The 19,294-nt window shown below is 33.6% G+C and overlaps 1 protein-coding gene across 1 annotated transcript in view; it reads left to right on the top strand.

Annotated features, from left to right (window-relative positions):
• The first annotated feature begins 6,370 nt into the window (after positions 1–6,370).
• LOC129247416 (sodium/potassium-transporting ATPase subunit beta-1) overlaps positions 6,371–19,294 on the top strand; it is an 87,093-nt gene continuing 74,169 nt past the window's right edge. Inside the window, exons 1-2 of the mRNA XM_054886535.1 lie at positions 6,371–6,857; positions 10,916–11,139. Coding sequence (XP_054742510.1) covers positions 11,007–11,139 — 133 coding nt within the window. The 5' untranslated portion in view covers positions 6,371–6,857; positions 10,916–11,006. The remainder of the gene's footprint in view (positions 6,858–10,915; positions 11,140–19,294) is intronic.

The raw sequence follows: 19,294 nt of genomic DNA, 5'->3' as shown, positions 1-19,294 counted from the left end.
ACTTGGCAGCACAAGATCTACTCAGATTTCTTCGGAGGTCGGGTAGATTTAAAGAAAATTAAAAAGGGAATCCGAGCGCTGTACAAAGGATTTAATTGTGTCTGAGTGCTGTACTCGCTAGTCTGTCCCGACAAAAAAAAAGCCATTGTTGGACGTCATCTTTTAATCCAAAACCCCTTTTTCTTTTCCATCTGTTTGTTTCCTTTCCTTATATCCACCTGCCCCTCTTACACACTTATGGATAGCAGAAATAGGCTGCTTAGCTTCAACGCCAACGTTTTCAAGTACGATGCTCTTAGCATGAGATGCTCCTCCAAAAGGATTGGCTTGGGATCTGGTTCCCAATTGGAGTTATTTGTTCTAGACCTGGCGCATTCACGCTGTACGGATAATCTATTCAAGATGTTAACAAATATATCTACTTAAGTAGCCGAATAACCCCTGACGGTGGCACTGCAGTTGACATTGAATGCAGAATAATTAAAGCCAGATCATCATTTGCCTCACTCACTCCCATTACAATTTCGGAAACTAAAGACTCATATATAAGAAAACTGAAAATAAAAATCAACTAACCGAAACAATTATTCGGAAAATCGTGCAAAAATTTCGTACAACTGAGAAATTTCCAAGAATAAAAAATACCTTGAGCAAAAAGCGCTAGTTATCGATGGTAAGAATGAGACTCTGCTTGAAACTCAACTTCGGCTTGTTGCTCGAAAGTATAATTTGTGACAATCTTAGATTAATAATCGAGATAAATGGAGATCTGACAGGCCAGACGCAGTTTGACTTCAAGGCGATACAAAATTAGTGAAAAGGTAGACAGAGGAGGCGATTGTGCAGACGATTATGGAAAGAAAGATCGAAAGAGTACCATTCTCGATATGATAAACGCGTTCAACACCTCAGCCTGGTAGCAAATTATTAACTCCATATTAATTTAGAACTAAAAACCACTGAAATGGCGAGTAAACCTACGTTTCTGAAATTCTTTGGGCAATTCTGAAGTTGAAATGCATTCAGACTTAAATGACCAAAAGTAGGTAGACATACATATATGTATGTACTCATGAATGCATCCTTGTCTCGCATTTTTGCTAAACGTCTGTGCAATGAAGTGTAAGTTTTGTAAACACACCCAGTGAGACGTGCCTTAATGCAAAATTACATATTTCACGCATGAAGCTTGAGGGATGAAAAAGAAACGAGAATGAGGTGAATAATATTGTTCATAACTATGCATGATTTTAGCTGAAAAATCTAATGATTTTGTACTCGTTCGACTTAAAATTGCATAGAGAGTGTTCACATTATCGGAAGTGAGTTGAAAGTTAAGCGAATGGAAGAAGCAGAGTGAAGTGAATTCTCTCGTAAGACAAAAGCGGAATAATATTTATATAATATACAATACATATCTTGTATATGGGCTCGTTAATCCTTTGTTAAGTGTTTGGCAAAGCTTCTCCAGCAAATTGTGGTGTGCGTCTTGATGTTGTTCCACAAATGGAGGGGCCCACAGTTTTATGCCGCCCTCGAAGAACAAATGGATGAGAAGCTTTTTCATGTCAGAACAATCAGAAGCGTGTCATTGTCTGCCGAGGGGCGACCGCTATCACAAAAAATCTTTTGTCTCCTTGGGTATTTAATATCCACAGTGAGTTTGTTAACATAAAGCTATTTAAATCAAAAGATTTGTCCAGAGCACAGAAAATAAGAATGTACAAAGCACTGATACGACCCGTCCTTACATATGGCACAGAAATATGGACGCTGAAAACAAATGATATTCATCAGCTGATGTGCTTCGAAAGACGTATCATAAGGAAAATATATGGTCCGGTTGCAACAATAGATGGCAGCCACCGCATTCGCTACAACAATGAAATCGAAGAAATCGTTCAAAGACAAAATGTAATACGTTTTATCAAAGCCCAACGAATTAGATGGATTGGGCACGTACTGCGCATGCCAAAAGGGCGAAATGCTAGGAAAGCTTTTATTTTAACACCCATTGGAGAAAGAAAAAGAGGACGCCCACGAAAGCGATGGTTAGATGACGTCGAATCAGATCTTAAGCAAATGAACATACACAACTGGAGAGATGTAGCCATGGATAGAATAAAGTGGAGAAAAATTGTTGTCGAACCCAGACAACCCATTCTGCTGTATAGGTGGAACATAGGGCCTCAATACAGGAATTGTAATTTGATTTATTTAGAGCTAAGAATTTGATTTGACTCGAGGAATGGGCAGTGTTTTTCGCTTTAGCATCAACTTTTCGTCTGGTCTTCCGCGGCTGCGACTCTCTTTGGGATTCCAATCTAGTGCAGTTCTTGTGATGTCTGGGGGTTTATGCAACGTATGCCCGATTCTCCACTTACGACGCTGGATGTCTATGTGGACTGGTACTTGCTCACATCTCAAAGGCCAGCATGACTTATAACATTGGGCCACAATATTCGCATAATCTTACGCAGGCAGCGATATAGAAAATATTCCAAAGTTTGTAGTGTGCACGCTGTTATGGGTCCATCAACTTACATGGGCACGTGGGGAAGGTAATGCGAACACATATCCCATTCTTCTCAAATATCAAAAAAAAAAGACTGACCACCGACTAAAGGCGGGATAACCTTTCCGTATGCGAGGAGTGCATTTCTTCGCCCTGCCAGCCTGAAGGTTAACTGGCAGCTCCGGATCCAGGCTCGGATGCGGAAGGCTAATTATCTACTCCTTCTAAATCAACAGATTAAAGAAACCAAAATAAACAAAGAAACTAATTCTGCTATGGCGGCAGAAGAAAATAAAAATAAAATCCAACAATTTCCTTCGAACCGCCCAACCGCGACATGAGACGCATTTCACATATCATACGGCTCATTTGTGGTTTAGCCTCAAGCCATAAAATTCAAGAGTTGGTTAAAGTTCGCGATCTAAAAGTTTTCAACTGCAGTAAAAACTAATCAAACTGAAGAAAAATTTAGGAACTAAAGATACTAAAGGCAATCATTCAATGAGAGAGGATAGTATCCTCCATCTTTCAATGGTGCAAACGAGTGCGAAGTATCAAATGCGCTGGAATGATATTTAAAATTTTGGATACGGACCGAATTGACTTATTCAGTTCGTAACCTATTTCAGATGAATTTAAAGACAAGACCTAGACATTATAGGTCTTGCTACTCCAGAAAGAACATTGAGGTTAGCTCTAGCTAGAGGAAATGGACTTTAAAACGATCGGCTGTTCATCACATATATTATATTATCTATACATATACACATGACTCAAAGCTCAAGGGCAGAGTGGCGGAGGTGGATGCTCTGGACATCTGGGGACCTCCTTCCGTTGGGGAGCCGCGACTACTGTAGTGTCTTCCAGGCTGACTTGATGGCAATAATGAAAGCCGCGACACTGGTACAGTGTGATGCGATATCTGGAAATGATAAAAATCCCTCACAAAACAGTCGACAACCTCCAAAGTTGCCATGATAAGTATGCCGCACATCTCTTAACGAGATAGCTGAGTCATTTCGCTAAAGGGTAATATGGGTTCCTGGCCATCGCGACATTGAGGGTAACTGTAGAGCCAATGAGCTAGCGAGACTTGGTACCAAATCGACCGATGAGCACATTGCCAATGACATAGGCATACCCTTACACACATGCAAGCTGCTCATCCTTGAAGAAATCGTAAGAAAAGCAAACGAAATATGGCGTAATGCAGCCACCTGCAAAATCGCCCGTCAACTGTGGCCGACTCTAAATGCTAAATCAAAAAGTAAAGTCTTTTATGAACAAACAACATCATCAAAGTTCATTGCCCATGTAGTACCAACCTTTCACAATTTCGAATTGTGGTGCATCAACGTCAAAGGTGGAAGTAAGTTGATCAATGCAATTCTATCTTGATAATCCATGTCAAAAATCGTAAAAAACATCGCACGAGTTCCACCCATTCTTCCATTCATTCTATTCCATCTTTCAGGCGAGATATGTAAATTTTTCAACTTACTGAAAAAGAACAAATAAAGCCGATTAGTGAAGAAGTTATATGGAAGTTTATGCTTAAAAATAACCAATATTTTCGATAAAAATATCGATTTACAGCTCATCAGAAGTACTGTTGCAAAGGCAGAAAATTTAAAAGGCATTAGAATTATATTCGAAACTACTTGTTTTCAACTTAGCTCATTTTATTCAACCACCTACTCATACTGCGTCCATATACGCATCGCCTGACTGTAAATCGCGTCTACACAAAATCACCATATACGCATGGAAAAGTGGAGCAAGGGAGACACACTCACATCGCTGGCAATGCGACTGAATGCTCACCACAGCGGGTGGTGCGAGACAGACGTCGTCGACCGATGTCGACTGCGTAACGAAGAAGCGTCAGCAGCGTTAACGACAGCAATCTAATGTGGGAAAGCGGAATGAAGTGAGAATTAAACACAGTGGAGTAAAATATCAAAATTCGTAGGAAAACACTACACTTTGTATATGTGAGGAGCTGAAAGGGTTTCTTATAGGATTTAAACTACACTAATGTCATAAATAGATTTTATATATTCACTTACAATTAAGAATGAAGGGAGTAAAGGAAAGGCTAGATAAAAGATGTAAAGATAAAGAGTAAGGGAAAATGCCACCTACTCGATACCCTCTCCGTATAATGTATGCATCTCCTTACGAATTTAGCTTTTCATAGCATATGGGTTAAAAGTATGTAAATAAATATTTGCAATTATCTGAAAAGGCTGTTTCTATGGGTTGAGTCCAGAGGGAGAGGACTATTAGGTGACTAGGTTTGGTATCAGAACATAAATTGCGAATATCGGAGTTTAACGTGCTACAATATTCACAGCGTAGTTGGACCAAAGTTACGCAAGTCTGATGAGGCAACTGAAGCTTTTCCTCTGCGATGCGTAATGGTTGGGCTCCGATAACTGCATTCGGGGGTCGGGAGTTTAGGAAGGTGGTAAGTTTAATGTAACTGTCTGTAAGCTGTTAGATCCAGTAATTGTAGACGTGTTTGGTCCTGGATCTCGTCAGTATAGTAGAAGAGATATCTCCTGACTCCCCTGTGAGGTGACTCAGCCTCCAGCAAGTGCCTGCATGGGTGGTTCCTCTGGTAGCATACCAGCAGAAATTGCTTCTTCATCAAATTGAGCATCTTACTGTACTTCTTAACTGTGGTGCGCCATCGACTCTCATTTTTAACTGCTGTTTGACCTTCTTCATCTAGGTGGTAAAAGGAACCGCCGTGGATTTAGTGGGAGAAAGCTGGAGATTCCAATAAAACTTGGACAGCCCCTACGCAAGGGCGGTTTTGGTTATGTCCGAGATTAAACTGTGTGTTTATGAAGGTGAGTGCTGTGGAGTACTATGCACTCTACGGAAACCATATTGATGGATAGCTGGGGTCAGGTGTTTCGTGAAGCGTGGGAGTAGGAACAGGAGAGCCTTAAGTGTCTTTACTATTGCAGAAAAAAGAGTTATCGAACGATAAGACTTGGTTGGCGGGACGACTCTCTTTGCTTTCCACTTGTTAGGAATTATGAAAGTGTCCAAGAGCAGGTTGAGAGCCCTTGCGAGATATCCTTCTCCCAATAAACCCAAGATTTCAGTATCAGCATGTTAATCCCGTTGGGGCGAATGGCTTGTTAATGACCACCTGCACTTCTTCGCTGGAAAAAGTAAGAGGTGCACAGTCATGTGGAAGTTAGTGCAGCCGTCTTTTTTAATTTCTGCAGCCTCTAATGTCTCGAATGGCAATCGCTGTATAGCCAATTGAAAAATGAAGAATTTTGTTGCTCGCAAATGAAAAAAAAAACAATATTTTTAGAAGTCAAAAAAAAATTTTCAACAAATTATAGCACAAAAGTCCCACTGTACGACCTCGTAGCCCCAAAGAAGCCATTGAGTACAATTGTTGTTGTGGTTTTTTGTAATCAGCGTCGGCAGCGCAAACGATAAAGCAGCGGCAGCTGAATACTCACCAACAAGTATTTGGGTCTGGTAGAGTACTTCGTTGGTGAGTTGTTACTTATGTACTCACATACATACGTCCATATTTTCTATGCCAATGTATCAACAGCTGTTGCTTTTGCTGCTGCCGCTATCGCTGCCACCGTCATCACCTCACCTCTGCAAAACAGTGCAGTGGACAGTGAATTTCGGCGTAGTGTAGGTTCTTACCTACACTCCCAATAAACACCACTCGACGGCGACTGGCATCAACAGAGTTGCTGGTCTCCGATGGTCTGGTCTGTTGTGCTATTGTCTGCGTCTCGGACAACAGGTCTCATTCTCGGCTGTCAGACTAGCTTTCGACATCATCGATATGCACATTCAGTTAGTCAGTCAGCTCGCAGTCAGTTATCGCGTTTCATTGGAGCTGTTCGGTTCAGTTTAGCTCAGCAATAGCCAACGTCTTCGTGGTCTTCATTGTGGCCGATAGTGATTAGCTTGAGTGCGCGCGTCTTAATCCCAAAAACCGACAAAACAAAATACCTAGACATCGGCAGGCGTTTAAAGCAGACAAAACATCGTACACAAAGGCAAAAGAGTGCGGCCGAGACGCTTGGAGTCGCATTGAGTAGCGTTGAGTTGAACAATTCGAAACGATTCTGCTGTGTATTACGTTCGGAAAGTGGTTCAGTCAGTGATCTTTGTCGGTTAGCGCTAGACGTACACGCGGAAGCTCGAAAACTCGCAGACAAACCATAAATCAAAAAAAAAAATCTTACAACGAACTAAAATTTTTCTCTACCAACAACAACTCATATTTGTATTTCATTGTAGGAATACAAATTTGAGTTTTTTGCCGCAATAACCGTGAAATAGAAAAGTAAATAAGCTAAAAATAAGTTTTCGAAATTACAAAATTTGTTATATAAAAAAATGTTTAAATAAAAAGAGACGAAAAAATTTTGTTTCAGTCTTCGATTTGTAAAAGCACAAAACAAGTGTGAGAGTGGCGAAATTTTTGTTAGTTTTGTTTGTGTAAATTTCCTGGTTTTTATATGACTGCGCTTTTATTGCTCTAATTCCTTTTCGATTTTATTTTGCTTGAATATTTGCATAAAAACCGTTTCAAGAAGTAAGGGTAAAAACAGACTAGTGAATTGCGCAAAATCAGTTGTACTGTGAAATAATAAAATGAAGAGATTCTGGCGTAAAAATACAAATTTTATGTTTGTACGAAATTTTGCAGAAATGGAAAAATTATAATGCAAATATGATTGGATACTTGGAGTGATTGAAATTCGAAATTCTGTTTTATGTTAAAACATTTTAAGCAAACTAATTGAAATCAGTAATTTTTAATTTATTTAAAACAAAACTACATCAACAACTTTTCAAGTGAATCGAAATCGAATATTAAAAACAACAGATTTATAAAAAAAATTTAAACTAAAACTAAATTAGATTGAAACCAAATTTTTTTATTTTTATCTTTGCGCTTAAAAATTGGGCAAGAAAAAGTTATTATTTTTTATAGCTTAAAACTAAGCATCCCTAAAGGCAAAACCTTTAACTAAAGAAATTTAGTATAACAGAGCACATAGGGCCAAATAAATAGTTCTAGCCAAAAATGGAAGTGAATGTAATTTAGAAGTGGAATGAGAACTAATTCTGAAAGTTTATGGTGCGAAATCCGAAGAAAGGCAATTTATTAAGGAAGTAGATTTCCAAATAGTAAATGTCTGAAAACTGAAAAATCCTGAAAAAATGTGTTGTTAAAGAATATTTTTCGAAAATATATATTTTATTTTTTTTTTCTTTAACTCCTACTGAAGCATAGCAGCACTTAGATTTAAAAATTGTTGGGCTTAATATGGAGAAACAAATCAATTAAGAACAATTTAAATAAAGAATTTTAATTGCAAACTCCATATTTAAAGCATTGGAATAAAATGAAATAGAATAAATTAGAATACAATTAATCAAATTAAAATGAAATAAAAATAAATATAAAAGAAGAAAAAAATAATAAAATATGAAATAAAATGAATCAAATTAAAATGAAATCAAACAAAATAAAAATAAGAATAAAAAATAAAATAAAGAAAAACTAAAATTAAAAAAAATGGAATTTAATAGAACTCATTAGAATTAAACAAAAAAAATCAATAACAAATTTTGAAATAGTATATAAAACCAAATAATATTAAAGAAAAAGCAAATGTAAAAAAATATGTAAAAACGAAAATAAAATGGAATTTGTTTATAATTGACGTGTACACCCTTTTTGGGTGTTTGGCCGAGCTCCTCCTCCTATTTATGGCGTACGTCTTGATGTTGTTCCACAAATGGAGGGACCTACAGTTTCAAACCGACTCCGAATGGCAGATATTTTTATGAGGAGCTTTTTCATGGCAGAAATACACTCGGAGGTTTGTCATTGCCTGCCGAGTGGCGACCGCTATTAGAAAAATGTTTTTCTTAATTTTGGTGTTTTCACTGAGATTCGAACCAACGTTCTCTCTGTGAATTCCGTATGGCGGCCGCCATAAAATGGAATATATTCGAATAAAATAAAATAAATTAAAATAAAAATATTGTACAAAGCGAGGGAAGTGAATATATGTAGTACCAATAACTATACCTTCCACTGGATTAGTGCCTAAGCATCTAATCAAAAATTTGAAGAAATATGGCTGCCCAACACCTTTTAGAAGACATGCAGAAGTCGACCATACTGGACACATGAGCAATAGTTCGTAGATTTTTAAATATTTAAGCAACCACTAGAGCTCCACCATAGCGCAATCCCTTGAAAATTTTATACGGGATATGTAATCTCTGGCAATAGCCGAGATGGATTAAGCTCAAAAGGTTTAAAATTTAAAATTTAAAATTAAAAAAAAAATAAAAATAAAATGAAATAACATAATAATAATTCATAATATAACAAATTAAATAAAATAAATCAGGATGAAAAATAAATTAAAAAAATAAAAATAAAATCAAATGAAGGAACATAAAGTGAAAAAATTAAAAATGTAAAATTAAAACAACAAAGTTAAAATTAATAAATTAAATTAAAGTAAAATGAAATAAAATGAATTAAAATGAATGAAAAAAATAATTTAAAAAATAAATATAATAATAATTAATAACATAATAAATTAAATAGAATAAAGGGGATAAAAAAATAAAATAAATAAAAATAAAAGTGTAAAATTAAAAACAAAACAAAATTAAAAAAAAATAAATTACATTAAAGTAATATAAAATAAAATAAATTGAATAAAAAAAAATTAAATAAAACAATATTAAACAATAAAAAAATAATAACTTATAATAATTTAAAAATTAAAATAAAACAATATTAAAAAATAAAAAAAATAATTTATAAAAATTTTAAAATTAAATCAAATAATATAATAATAATTAATAGCATAGTAAATTAAAAAGAATAAATCAGGATAAAAAATAAACTATAGTACAAAAAAATTAAATAAAACAAAATAAAAAAATTAAAATGAAATAAAATGAGGTAACTTAAAATAATAAAAAATTAAAAATGTAAAATGGAAAATTAAAAAAGATTAATTAATTAAATTAAAGTAAAATGAAACAAAATGACTCAAAGTAAAGTAAAAATAAACAACTTGTAATCTTCTCATTAAGGACGCACTAATCAGTTCTACAAATCAAAGATGGATTGGCGTTAACAACTGTGAAATTGCTAGGCAAACATGGCCAAGGCTAAATTTACGTCTGTCCAAGAGTATTATAAAACTAAGTAGGCTTCAAATCAGGACCTTAGTAGGGACCCTCACACGATATTGTCTCATAGGAAATTATGCAAGGAGGATTTCTGTCGTAGCTGCAGAAATGAGGAGGAGTTGGAAACAATTCAACACCTTTTTTGCACAAACCCATCTCTAGCCAGAAGCAGGAACCGATTTTTAAAATCCTACTTCTGAACGAATATAGATAATCGATACACTTTAGGTATCAACAATAAAAATAAAATAATTTAAAAAAAATGTATACCAAATGAATTACATAAAATAAAAAAATAAAAATTTAAAATTAAAAAAATAAGAACTTAAAAAAAAGTTATATAATAAAAAAAGCAAAATTTATTCGAAACTAAAGATAAAACTTTTCCAAAGCAGTAAAAAAAAGTAAAACATTGCATCTAAAACTAAGTTGAAATGAAATTTTTCAGATCTAAAGTAAAAATTTGAGATGAAAAAATAAATTGTTTATATTTAAAAACCAAAGATAAACAAATAAATTATTTTTTATATTGTTATTATTTTATTTAAAAAAAACTTTAATTTAACATTTTTAAAATTAATAAAACACAAATATAATATTTAAAACTAAAGATAAGACTTCCAACAATCAAAACCCAAACTATCGACAAATTTATTGAAATAGCTTCTTCCTACTTTTTACGCTATTTGTATACAACAACAATGTTTTTTTTTAATTTTGCCTAAATTTCAATTTCATAAAAAACTAAAAAAACGAGTTTGCATTAAAAAAAATATAGAACAAGAAAATAACTAAAAAAATACATCAAATTCAGAATTCACAAAATAATACAAAATGTACCTGAACATATGCTCAAAACCGCACTCTCAGCAACTCGCGTTTGCCCCATCCCCTTAAGAGAGTTTTTAAATTTAAGTCTCTGCCGCCCAAAAACAATACATAATTGCCCCTCACAGAAGTCATTATGAATTTATAATTAGTTCATTCCACTACAAGTCAGCTAGTGTGAATGCAAAACCAAACAAAAAAAAAACAAAAAAAAGCAAAAACAATTATTGGCTCATTCTTATTGTATACCTATTCATTTTGTGTTTTTGGTTTTTATTTTTGATTTTTCGCTTATCATCTATACCTTTGTAACAACAAATTCTGATACACCCGCGTTATTAGGAAACAACAACAATAACAATACAGTTCGATCATTTTGAGCTTCTCGCAGTCGGAGTGTTAGTCGGTCAGTCGTCAAGTGAACGCGTGCAAAATGTCGACAAAGAAGAATGGCAATGCCGTAACGGAATTCCAATTCCCTCAACCTAAGGAGAAGAAGACCTGCATGGAAATAATCTACAATAGCAAGGATGGCACCTATTTCGGACGCACACCCAAAAATTGGGGTGAGTAATTGAGCAAACACATATTATATTTTATAATACATTCAAACATGCGCGAATAAGCAGAGCAAATAAAAATGTTCCAAAACAAAATACTCCTATATGTTGTATATATGTACCTATACGTACACTAGGCAAAAACAGTCAACGCCCAGTTTCACTTTCTACAATATTCAGAATGTTTTTTATGCTCAATTTATGCCTCCAATTTCTTATGCAAATATAGTTCGTACTACAAGGTGGCGCCAAGTTAATCAGCCCATAGAAAGATTTTTAATTTTTGCAAATGACGTCGTGCATCGGTCATATTTGACATTTGTGAACTAAACTTCTGCAATATGCGAACAGACAAGCAAAGGAGCTCGTAAAAGTCAAAATAAAGATTTCCATCACTCAAATTAATTTTTTTTATGTAGTAAAAAAGTTATTCAAAAACAAATTACGTGATTAATTTTGCGCCACCTTGCATACAAATTTAATAAAAATAAAATAAAATTCAAGAAAATTTAATAAATTTCAAATTCTCATAAAAATAAACAAAATTGATGATTAATTTTGTGCCACCTTGCATAAAAAAATCTGTAAATCAAGGTTTCAAACTTTTTTCAAAATTCACAAAAATTTAATAAATTTCAAATTCTCCTAAAAATAAACAGAATTGATGATTAATTTTGCGCCACCTTGCATAAAATAATCTGTAAATCAAGATTTCAAACTTTTTTCAAAATTTACAAAAATTTAATAAATTTCAAATTCTCATAAAAATAAACAGAATTGATGATTAATTTTGCGCCACCTTGCATAAAAAAATCTGTAAATCAAGGTCTCAAACTTTTTTCCAAATTCACAAAAATTTAATAAATTTCAAATTCTCATAAAAATAAACAGAATTGATGATTAATTTTGCGCCACCTTGTATAAAAAACCATGATTCGCTGGAACCAATTCTCACAGCTTTTTTGCCACTCAGAAATGGCTACCTTAAAAACGAGCTGTTTAAAGGTCGCTGAAAAACGTTGACCTCGCATTTTATTTTAGATGGTCGAAAACAAAAAGAAACCATTAGATGCCAAATTAGTGCAGATAACCCATAAATTCGTTCTTTGAGTGCTCAAAAACTCTCTTGTGTAAGCCGATAATTTGTATTGGGAAGATGAATTCATCTGCAACGGTTGGGTTTCCTTAATTCTCCAATATTCTCCGTTCAAAAAATGCTTCTCTATCACTCACAATTCACGGTTTTAAGTTTCTCTACTGGTGCAGTTGCCACGAGACTAGATTTTTCTTTTCGTTTCATTTGGCGAGATGAATTTTTTAACTCACTGAAAAAAGGAATAAATAAAGCGAGTTTACGCTAAAAAATACCAAGCTTTTTCATAGAAATATCGAATTACAGCTCGTCACACGTGATGTTGCAAAGGCGCAAAATATATGTAAAAGGAAAACAATAGCAAAGTCAGACAGATGGAGAAAACCACCAGGCCCAAATACCGGTGCTTTCATGCAAATATAGTGAGTGGAATTCCTCACCTCTTGACGGAGAAAGAACTCCAAAGGGTCAATATAAAATGTTTAGGTCTAAAATTGATGTTTTTAGGTTAATTTTGTCACCTACTTTATGAGATCTCGATCGAGAAGTTCTTTAAAATTGAATTCAGTATTCTTTATATGTACAAAGGGTTTCAATTTCACCTTTGCCTACTTAGACTACAATTCTTTAAAACCAGCGTCTAATTGCATTATTATTGAACGTTCTAAGATAGAATTTACAGCCTGTATAGGAATGCACTTTGAGTTTATAGCTCTCCAAAGATTTCTCTTATTTTTCATACCCCACGACTATTTATTCGAACACAATAGGATCGTCATAAGCGCTCTCAGAGAGTCAAATCGAAAATGACTAGGGTCATATTATTCTTAAGTGCTACAGACTGATAAAGTCAATAATAAGGAAAAATATTATCAAAATGTATTTACTTAGCTTTCATTCAAACTAATTAAGTAAGCAGTGTGTTAAAATATGGCATTAGATAAAATAGTCAACTAATCTTTAAACTGCAATTATCAAGATAGGAGCTGGCAAAGCGTAAACAAATGACAGCAAGGCAAATATGTGGGTGAAATGTTGAAAAGAATTGTCGCTTGCTAATGTATTTTATGTTGATATGGAATCTTACCTATGAATATGAGAAATGTAGAAAAGTCGCATTTTAGAAATAAATATCCGCACGTTTTGTGGAAATTATAAACAAAAAGGTGGATGCATACCTATCAATGTTTGGTGATACTAAAAAACTACCGGTATCTCGAAATGCCGTTATTCAGGACATCGGGATATTCGGGACTATCAATTGCGTCTGCTTGTTAATATTAGCCTAGTCATCCGAGTATGACACTGAGTTATTACTTGGGTGCTGAGTTCTTCAACGTCTTCTCAATCTAACCTAAGCACAAAGTTCTGCCCTTGGAAATAAAAAACGTCAACAAAGCCAGAATGAAATAATTTAAACAGATTTTGAGGTAATGAAAAAGAAGGAAAACTATAGTACTTTCTTTCACCCGAAGCTGATATCATGAAGGAATGAATGATTCTATAAGATTGGGCGAAAAAAGTTAAGAGAATATTTAATACTATTCTTCATGATGGAAAGAATAATGAGATGGCGCCTATCGTGGTCCCGTTACTTTGCTCTCAGCGAATTTGACAACGAGTTAAGTGATTTTAGCTCCAGTATGGCCAGATTATCATTTTCGTAACTTGATTTAGCTTTTTTTTCGCCTAGCCTGTTCTAATTAAAAGTAATGTTTATAATTTTGTAAAATATACTTTTTTTTTAAATTAGTTCAATAATTCACTTAGTTTTATTTAGCTTTACTTTTTTTAACATCTGGTGGCAGTGCCCGCTATTGCAGGTGTTGCTGGTGTTCTTCTACTTTCGGCAGTCAAACCTCTCTCTCGCTACTGCAGTATTGCCTACCTTTGGATATAAAAACGCACTAAAATTCCCATTCAAAGAAAATAACACAACAAATTTTTATTGAATCATTTAAAGAACTTTGTATGCGTGACAAACTGTCTTTAGAATGTGCGTTTTTTTTTTAATAAATGTGTTGGGCTTATGTACAATTTAATTTACAAGTTATTTTTGTCAAGCGAGACTCTTTTGTTAAGGGAACGACTTATTTGCTATAATTGAGGTTATGTAACTAGATAAGGTACCCTTTTTGTAAAAATGTCAGTATGGTTTCTTTAGTATTTTCTGGTATTTTGGTGCTTATTTTTATAATGAATACACCTCTTGATGCCCTATGCCCCACTAAGGATTGATGGCCGGAAGAAACGATTACACCTCAATGGTTCTAATCCGCATTCAGTAAACTCAAACGCCTTTTAAAATGTGTAAAAAGTTTTCAATCTTAAGAAGAGTTGAGAGAGGGACATTTAATATTCTTCCATAACCTTAAAAGGAGCAAAAAATTAAATTCACACTTTCAAAATATGAAATTTTATAAAAACCAACTAATTTTCATTAGCACTAAAATCTTCTCACATTGGCCTTTTTTAACCTTCTTTTGTATAATAATACAGTTTTTTTTTTAACCTAAAGTTTCGGTAGCTTTAAATTAAAAGAAAAAGAAACAAACACGAAACTTCAAAATTTTCGCATTTTCGGTATAAAAAAGCACTAAATTTATTGCGAAGAGAAAATGGTTGGCAATACTGCACAACTCGGCAAACGTAACGTCACGTACTCTCTGATGGGCGTAATCTTCTTTCTATCATTCTTGACTATTCTTGATAAGTTAGGTGTTTGGCAGAGCTCTAATCTCCTCTAATTTGAAGTGTGCGTTTGCTTAAAATTTTCTTTCAATTCAAATCAACTATTCAGAGGATTGTGGTGCTCAAAAAGCACCGGGATCCCGAAGTCTCTTGAAATAGTTCATCACATAAAAATCACACCACTGTTCGATTACATTTAGATGTTAACTTGAAAAGAGTTAATAAATTTTCTTTGAATTCAAATCACCTACTTAAAGGGTTGGTGGTACTCAAAAAGCACCGGTATTCCGAAATGCCATTATTCGTGATTTTAGAGTATCGCAAACCTTAACATAATTCATCACAAAAAAATCACATCAAACCCTGTTCGATTAACTTTGGATGTTAACTTAAAAAAAAATTAACAAATTTTCTTTGAATTCAGATCAACCATTTAAAGGTTTGTGGGATGGTTTATCGGGATCCCGCTGTTTTTTTTTTTCTTCTATAAGATTAGGATCACGCCATTTTTTGAGTTTCGCTAACCTTTAAATAGTTCATTTCAATTCAAGAAAAATTTAATAATTTTTGTCAATGCAGCTTTTCTTGACCCCCGGATTTGGGGACTGAATATTGAACACTAACTGAAATATTTTCGGTACTTAAAGACTCTATGGTTCAAACCAACTCTTTAAAGGTGTTTAGTACTCAAGAAATATCGTGATCCCGACATTACATTATTCGGGATTTCGGGATCCCGTTTTTTTTTCGTACCGCAAATATTTACGTAGTTCATGTCAACTCGAGAAAAGTTTAATAATTTTTCTTTATTTCCGTCATTCGGGACCCCGGGATTTCGTGACTCAATATTGGCTACTAACCAAAATATTTTCAGTACTTAAACATACCATGAGTTACCTCTACCCTGAGTCAAGAAATTACATCCCTAATAAAGATTTTAAAGATTTTTAGACAGCTACTCTACTGACCAGATCATATCTTACTATACTAAAAGCCGTCCACGTGGTATTTGCTGATGCTACCAGAGAAAGAGTAAAACCTCCTTTCAAGCAGTGAAAGATCAAATGTTGGACAGACTTGACTTCACTTGGTGTGTCCCATTGAAATAGTTTAGAGGTTTACCGCACCCATCAAGAGGAGAAATAACACAGATAGTCGTCTAGGTTCAGCAGTCAACTTCTAGCTGGGTATCTACATACGTATGCCCTCATATACAAACTCATACATATAGATAATACTTACTATATAAGCATGCAGGCATCATTTGTTACGTGTGAAATCAGCTAATAGATTTACAAGAGAGCTAATTAATTCAGCAAATAAAAAACTCACAGCAATTTTATATTTGACTTGACAACAGTTAAAAGTTGTATATTTTTCCGCAGTACTCGCGCAACAAAAAAGGGAGTAGGGTGGAAAATAAAAGTAAAAACAAAGAAAAGCCAAATGGAAATAAAATGAAAGAAGCAAATCAACAGAAATTCAATACAACCGCTGTAGGGCACACACCCATCCCCCGCCCCCCGTCGTTATACACCCACCATACAGACCACACAAACCACAATCGTTGCTTTGCGGCATACCCGCATAAGTATAGTAATGAGAGCAAAAAACAAAAAACAAAAACAAAAACAAAATTCGATTGTATGAGTCGAGCGAAAAATATCAAAAGTGCTGATAAGAAAATTTACGCGCACGAAGCGACAAAAAGGCAAACACTTGCATGCACACCGTTGATAGATGGACGTATTGATGAATTACTGTGATGAGTGAATGCATATTTGAACGCATGAGGAAATGATTAGATGATAGTGCGCCTATGGCAGCAAATGAATCAATGGCTCACGCTATCTAAAGAGAGTCTAGGAGCCACATGTCGAGTGATGACTGTCGATTACTAAAATAAAAACAAAAACACAAGAAAAAACAAAAAATGAGTACGAGTATACGCGGAAAGAAGGCGCTTTAATTGCAAGAAGCATTAAACTCGCGTATAAATATCTGTATATATACATACATACATGTAATCAAAAGCGGGAGTGTAACTCGCGCACGTTTTGAATAGCTCTATGAATCACTGGGTCAACAAGTTGTCAGGTTAGCATGGGCTGGCCGGCCTACGCTTTTTATCATTATAATGAAAAAATATGCATGTAGCTGAAAGGAAGGAGACGACATGAAAATGCCGGTGATATGACTGACTGCCTTAAATCCACCTGACTAGTCATTTACCGCAAAACTGTCAGTGAGTGGTGTCGTCAGCGACATATCCGAGTCCATTTGGCGCGCCAACACGCAAAGTGGGCACGTGGATAACGACTGGCCATGGGTACAAGTCATAAGGTGTTGTCATTAGACAAGGCAGTCACTGAAAAAGTGAATATACAAACCAAGCCAAATTTGTCTTGCTTGCAAGCGTACATACAAGACCTTTTACGAGTATGTCACTTGCGTATTTGCTCAGAATTTGTAGTTGATAATTTATGAAACTGCTTAAAGCGCATGCTTTAGAGAGCTACAGGCAGTTTTTTTAGACTAAGTGGCAACTCCCTTGTTACCATGTTAATTTTGCTATTTTTAGACGACTATGACGAACTGAGATTTATTACTATGGCGAGAGGACTCGCAACTTTGAATTGAATTTGAGAAACATATGGCCGTAAATAAACAGCCGTCCATCTCTCAGCTGCTTGGAAAAGAGCGCAAACAACTGCGAACGTGACTGACAATAAGTGTGGCGAGACTGGATCAGCCTTACAGCCAAAAAAGTCCAAGCTTTCAAGTTTGGAGGTATTATTCCAAAACAAAAAAAAAAAACTGGTGGTATTAGTTGCTTCAGCATTATAATATTTATTGTATACTAATTTCTAATAAATAGGTATATATAAAAATAATAAAAAATTTTGCCAATGTTCAAAGTTTTTCTGAATTAGCACTTTTAACTAATTTCGAAGATGGCAGATTAGTGCAACGGATTTAAGTTTCATTTATATATTTTCTTTTTAAATATATATATAAAGTATTTAAATTAATAAATGATAACATGAGCTGCCTTTGGCCTTCAAGATAGAGTCTCTCCCTTACTACAACAATTATCTGCTTTCCCATCTTGGGTATTGCTGATGGCAAAGAACTTGGCACCAGACCCCACCTTTGAATCACAGATGGTTGTTATTACTTTTAAGCGTCTCCATGTCAAGTGATCCAAGTATTATATTATTATTTACTTTTCCTGAAAATTTGTTTATTTTTAGGCTTGAGTATGTAGAAGTAAACTGAGAAAGCCTTGAAAAAAAATTATATTTTTAAAAATTTTAGTATGGATGGATCTTTTTAAAAAGTCAAATATTTTATAGCTCCATTTAACATTTTTATAATTTTTTTTAGAATAATAGAACTTAAAAAAAAATTTTCAAAAAAAAACATATAATATTTTACAAAAGAAAATTTTTCGAAAACTCTAAAAATTTTGAAAAAACAACTATTATCCAAAAACACAATATTGGAATTTTGGAAAATATTTTTTTGGAAGCATTTCTGTTTCAAGTTTATTTTACTTTAAAACATTAAACCAAAAAAATTTTCCAAGAAAAGAATTCTATGAACTTTGAGCAAAACATATTTTCTTCTTAATATTTTATTTGCAAAAATATTTTTTTTTTATTTCCAAAAATATTTTCCAAAAAATGTCTAATGATTTTCAACACAAAATATTTTTATATTAATATTTTGTTTGGAAAAATATTTTTTTCTTTGGAAGTTTTTTTTTGTTTTATTTATTTTATTCTAAAACATGAAACACAAAAATATTATAAAAAAAAAACAAAAAAATCAACAAAAAAAGATTTTGAGCAAAAAATAGTTTTATATTAATATTTTCTTTCGAAAAATATTTTTGATTTGAAATTTGTTTCAGTTTATTTTATTCTGCAATATGAAACACAAAAATCATACAAAAAATATGAAAAAATAAAAAAAAAGTAAAAAAAAACAAGAAAACCGTCTAGACATTTGGGAAATATTTTTTTGCTCAAAATATTTAGGATTTTTTTTTTGTGAGAACAGAAGAACAATGATTTTTTATTTTTTTTCATTATTTTCTTCATCATTTTTTTCATATAATAAGAAATAAACTGAGAACATCTTGGAAAAATTTAAAGTTGGAAAAACATTTTATGGGGTTTTTGAAGTCAAATATTTTCGGTTCTTTTTAACACATTTATAATTTTTGTGTTAGAATAAAATAAACTAAAAAAAAAAATCAAAACAAATCCCTAAAATTTTGAGCCAAACCGCAATATTGGAATTTGAGAAAATATTTAGTTTGGAAGCATTTTTGTTTTAAGTTTATTTTATTCTAAAACATGAAATAAAAAA

Source organism: Anastrepha obliqua, chromosome 5 (assembly GCF_027943255.1).
Source record: "Anastrepha obliqua isolate idAnaObli1 chromosome 5, idAnaObli1_1.0, whole genome shotgun sequence".
In the NCBI taxonomy this organism is placed as follows: domain Eukaryota; kingdom Metazoa; phylum Arthropoda; class Insecta; order Diptera; family Tephritidae; genus Anastrepha; species Anastrepha obliqua.
The sequence above is the reverse complement of the archived record's forward strand: the minus strand, read 5'-3'. Positions and strand labels throughout refer to the sequence as shown.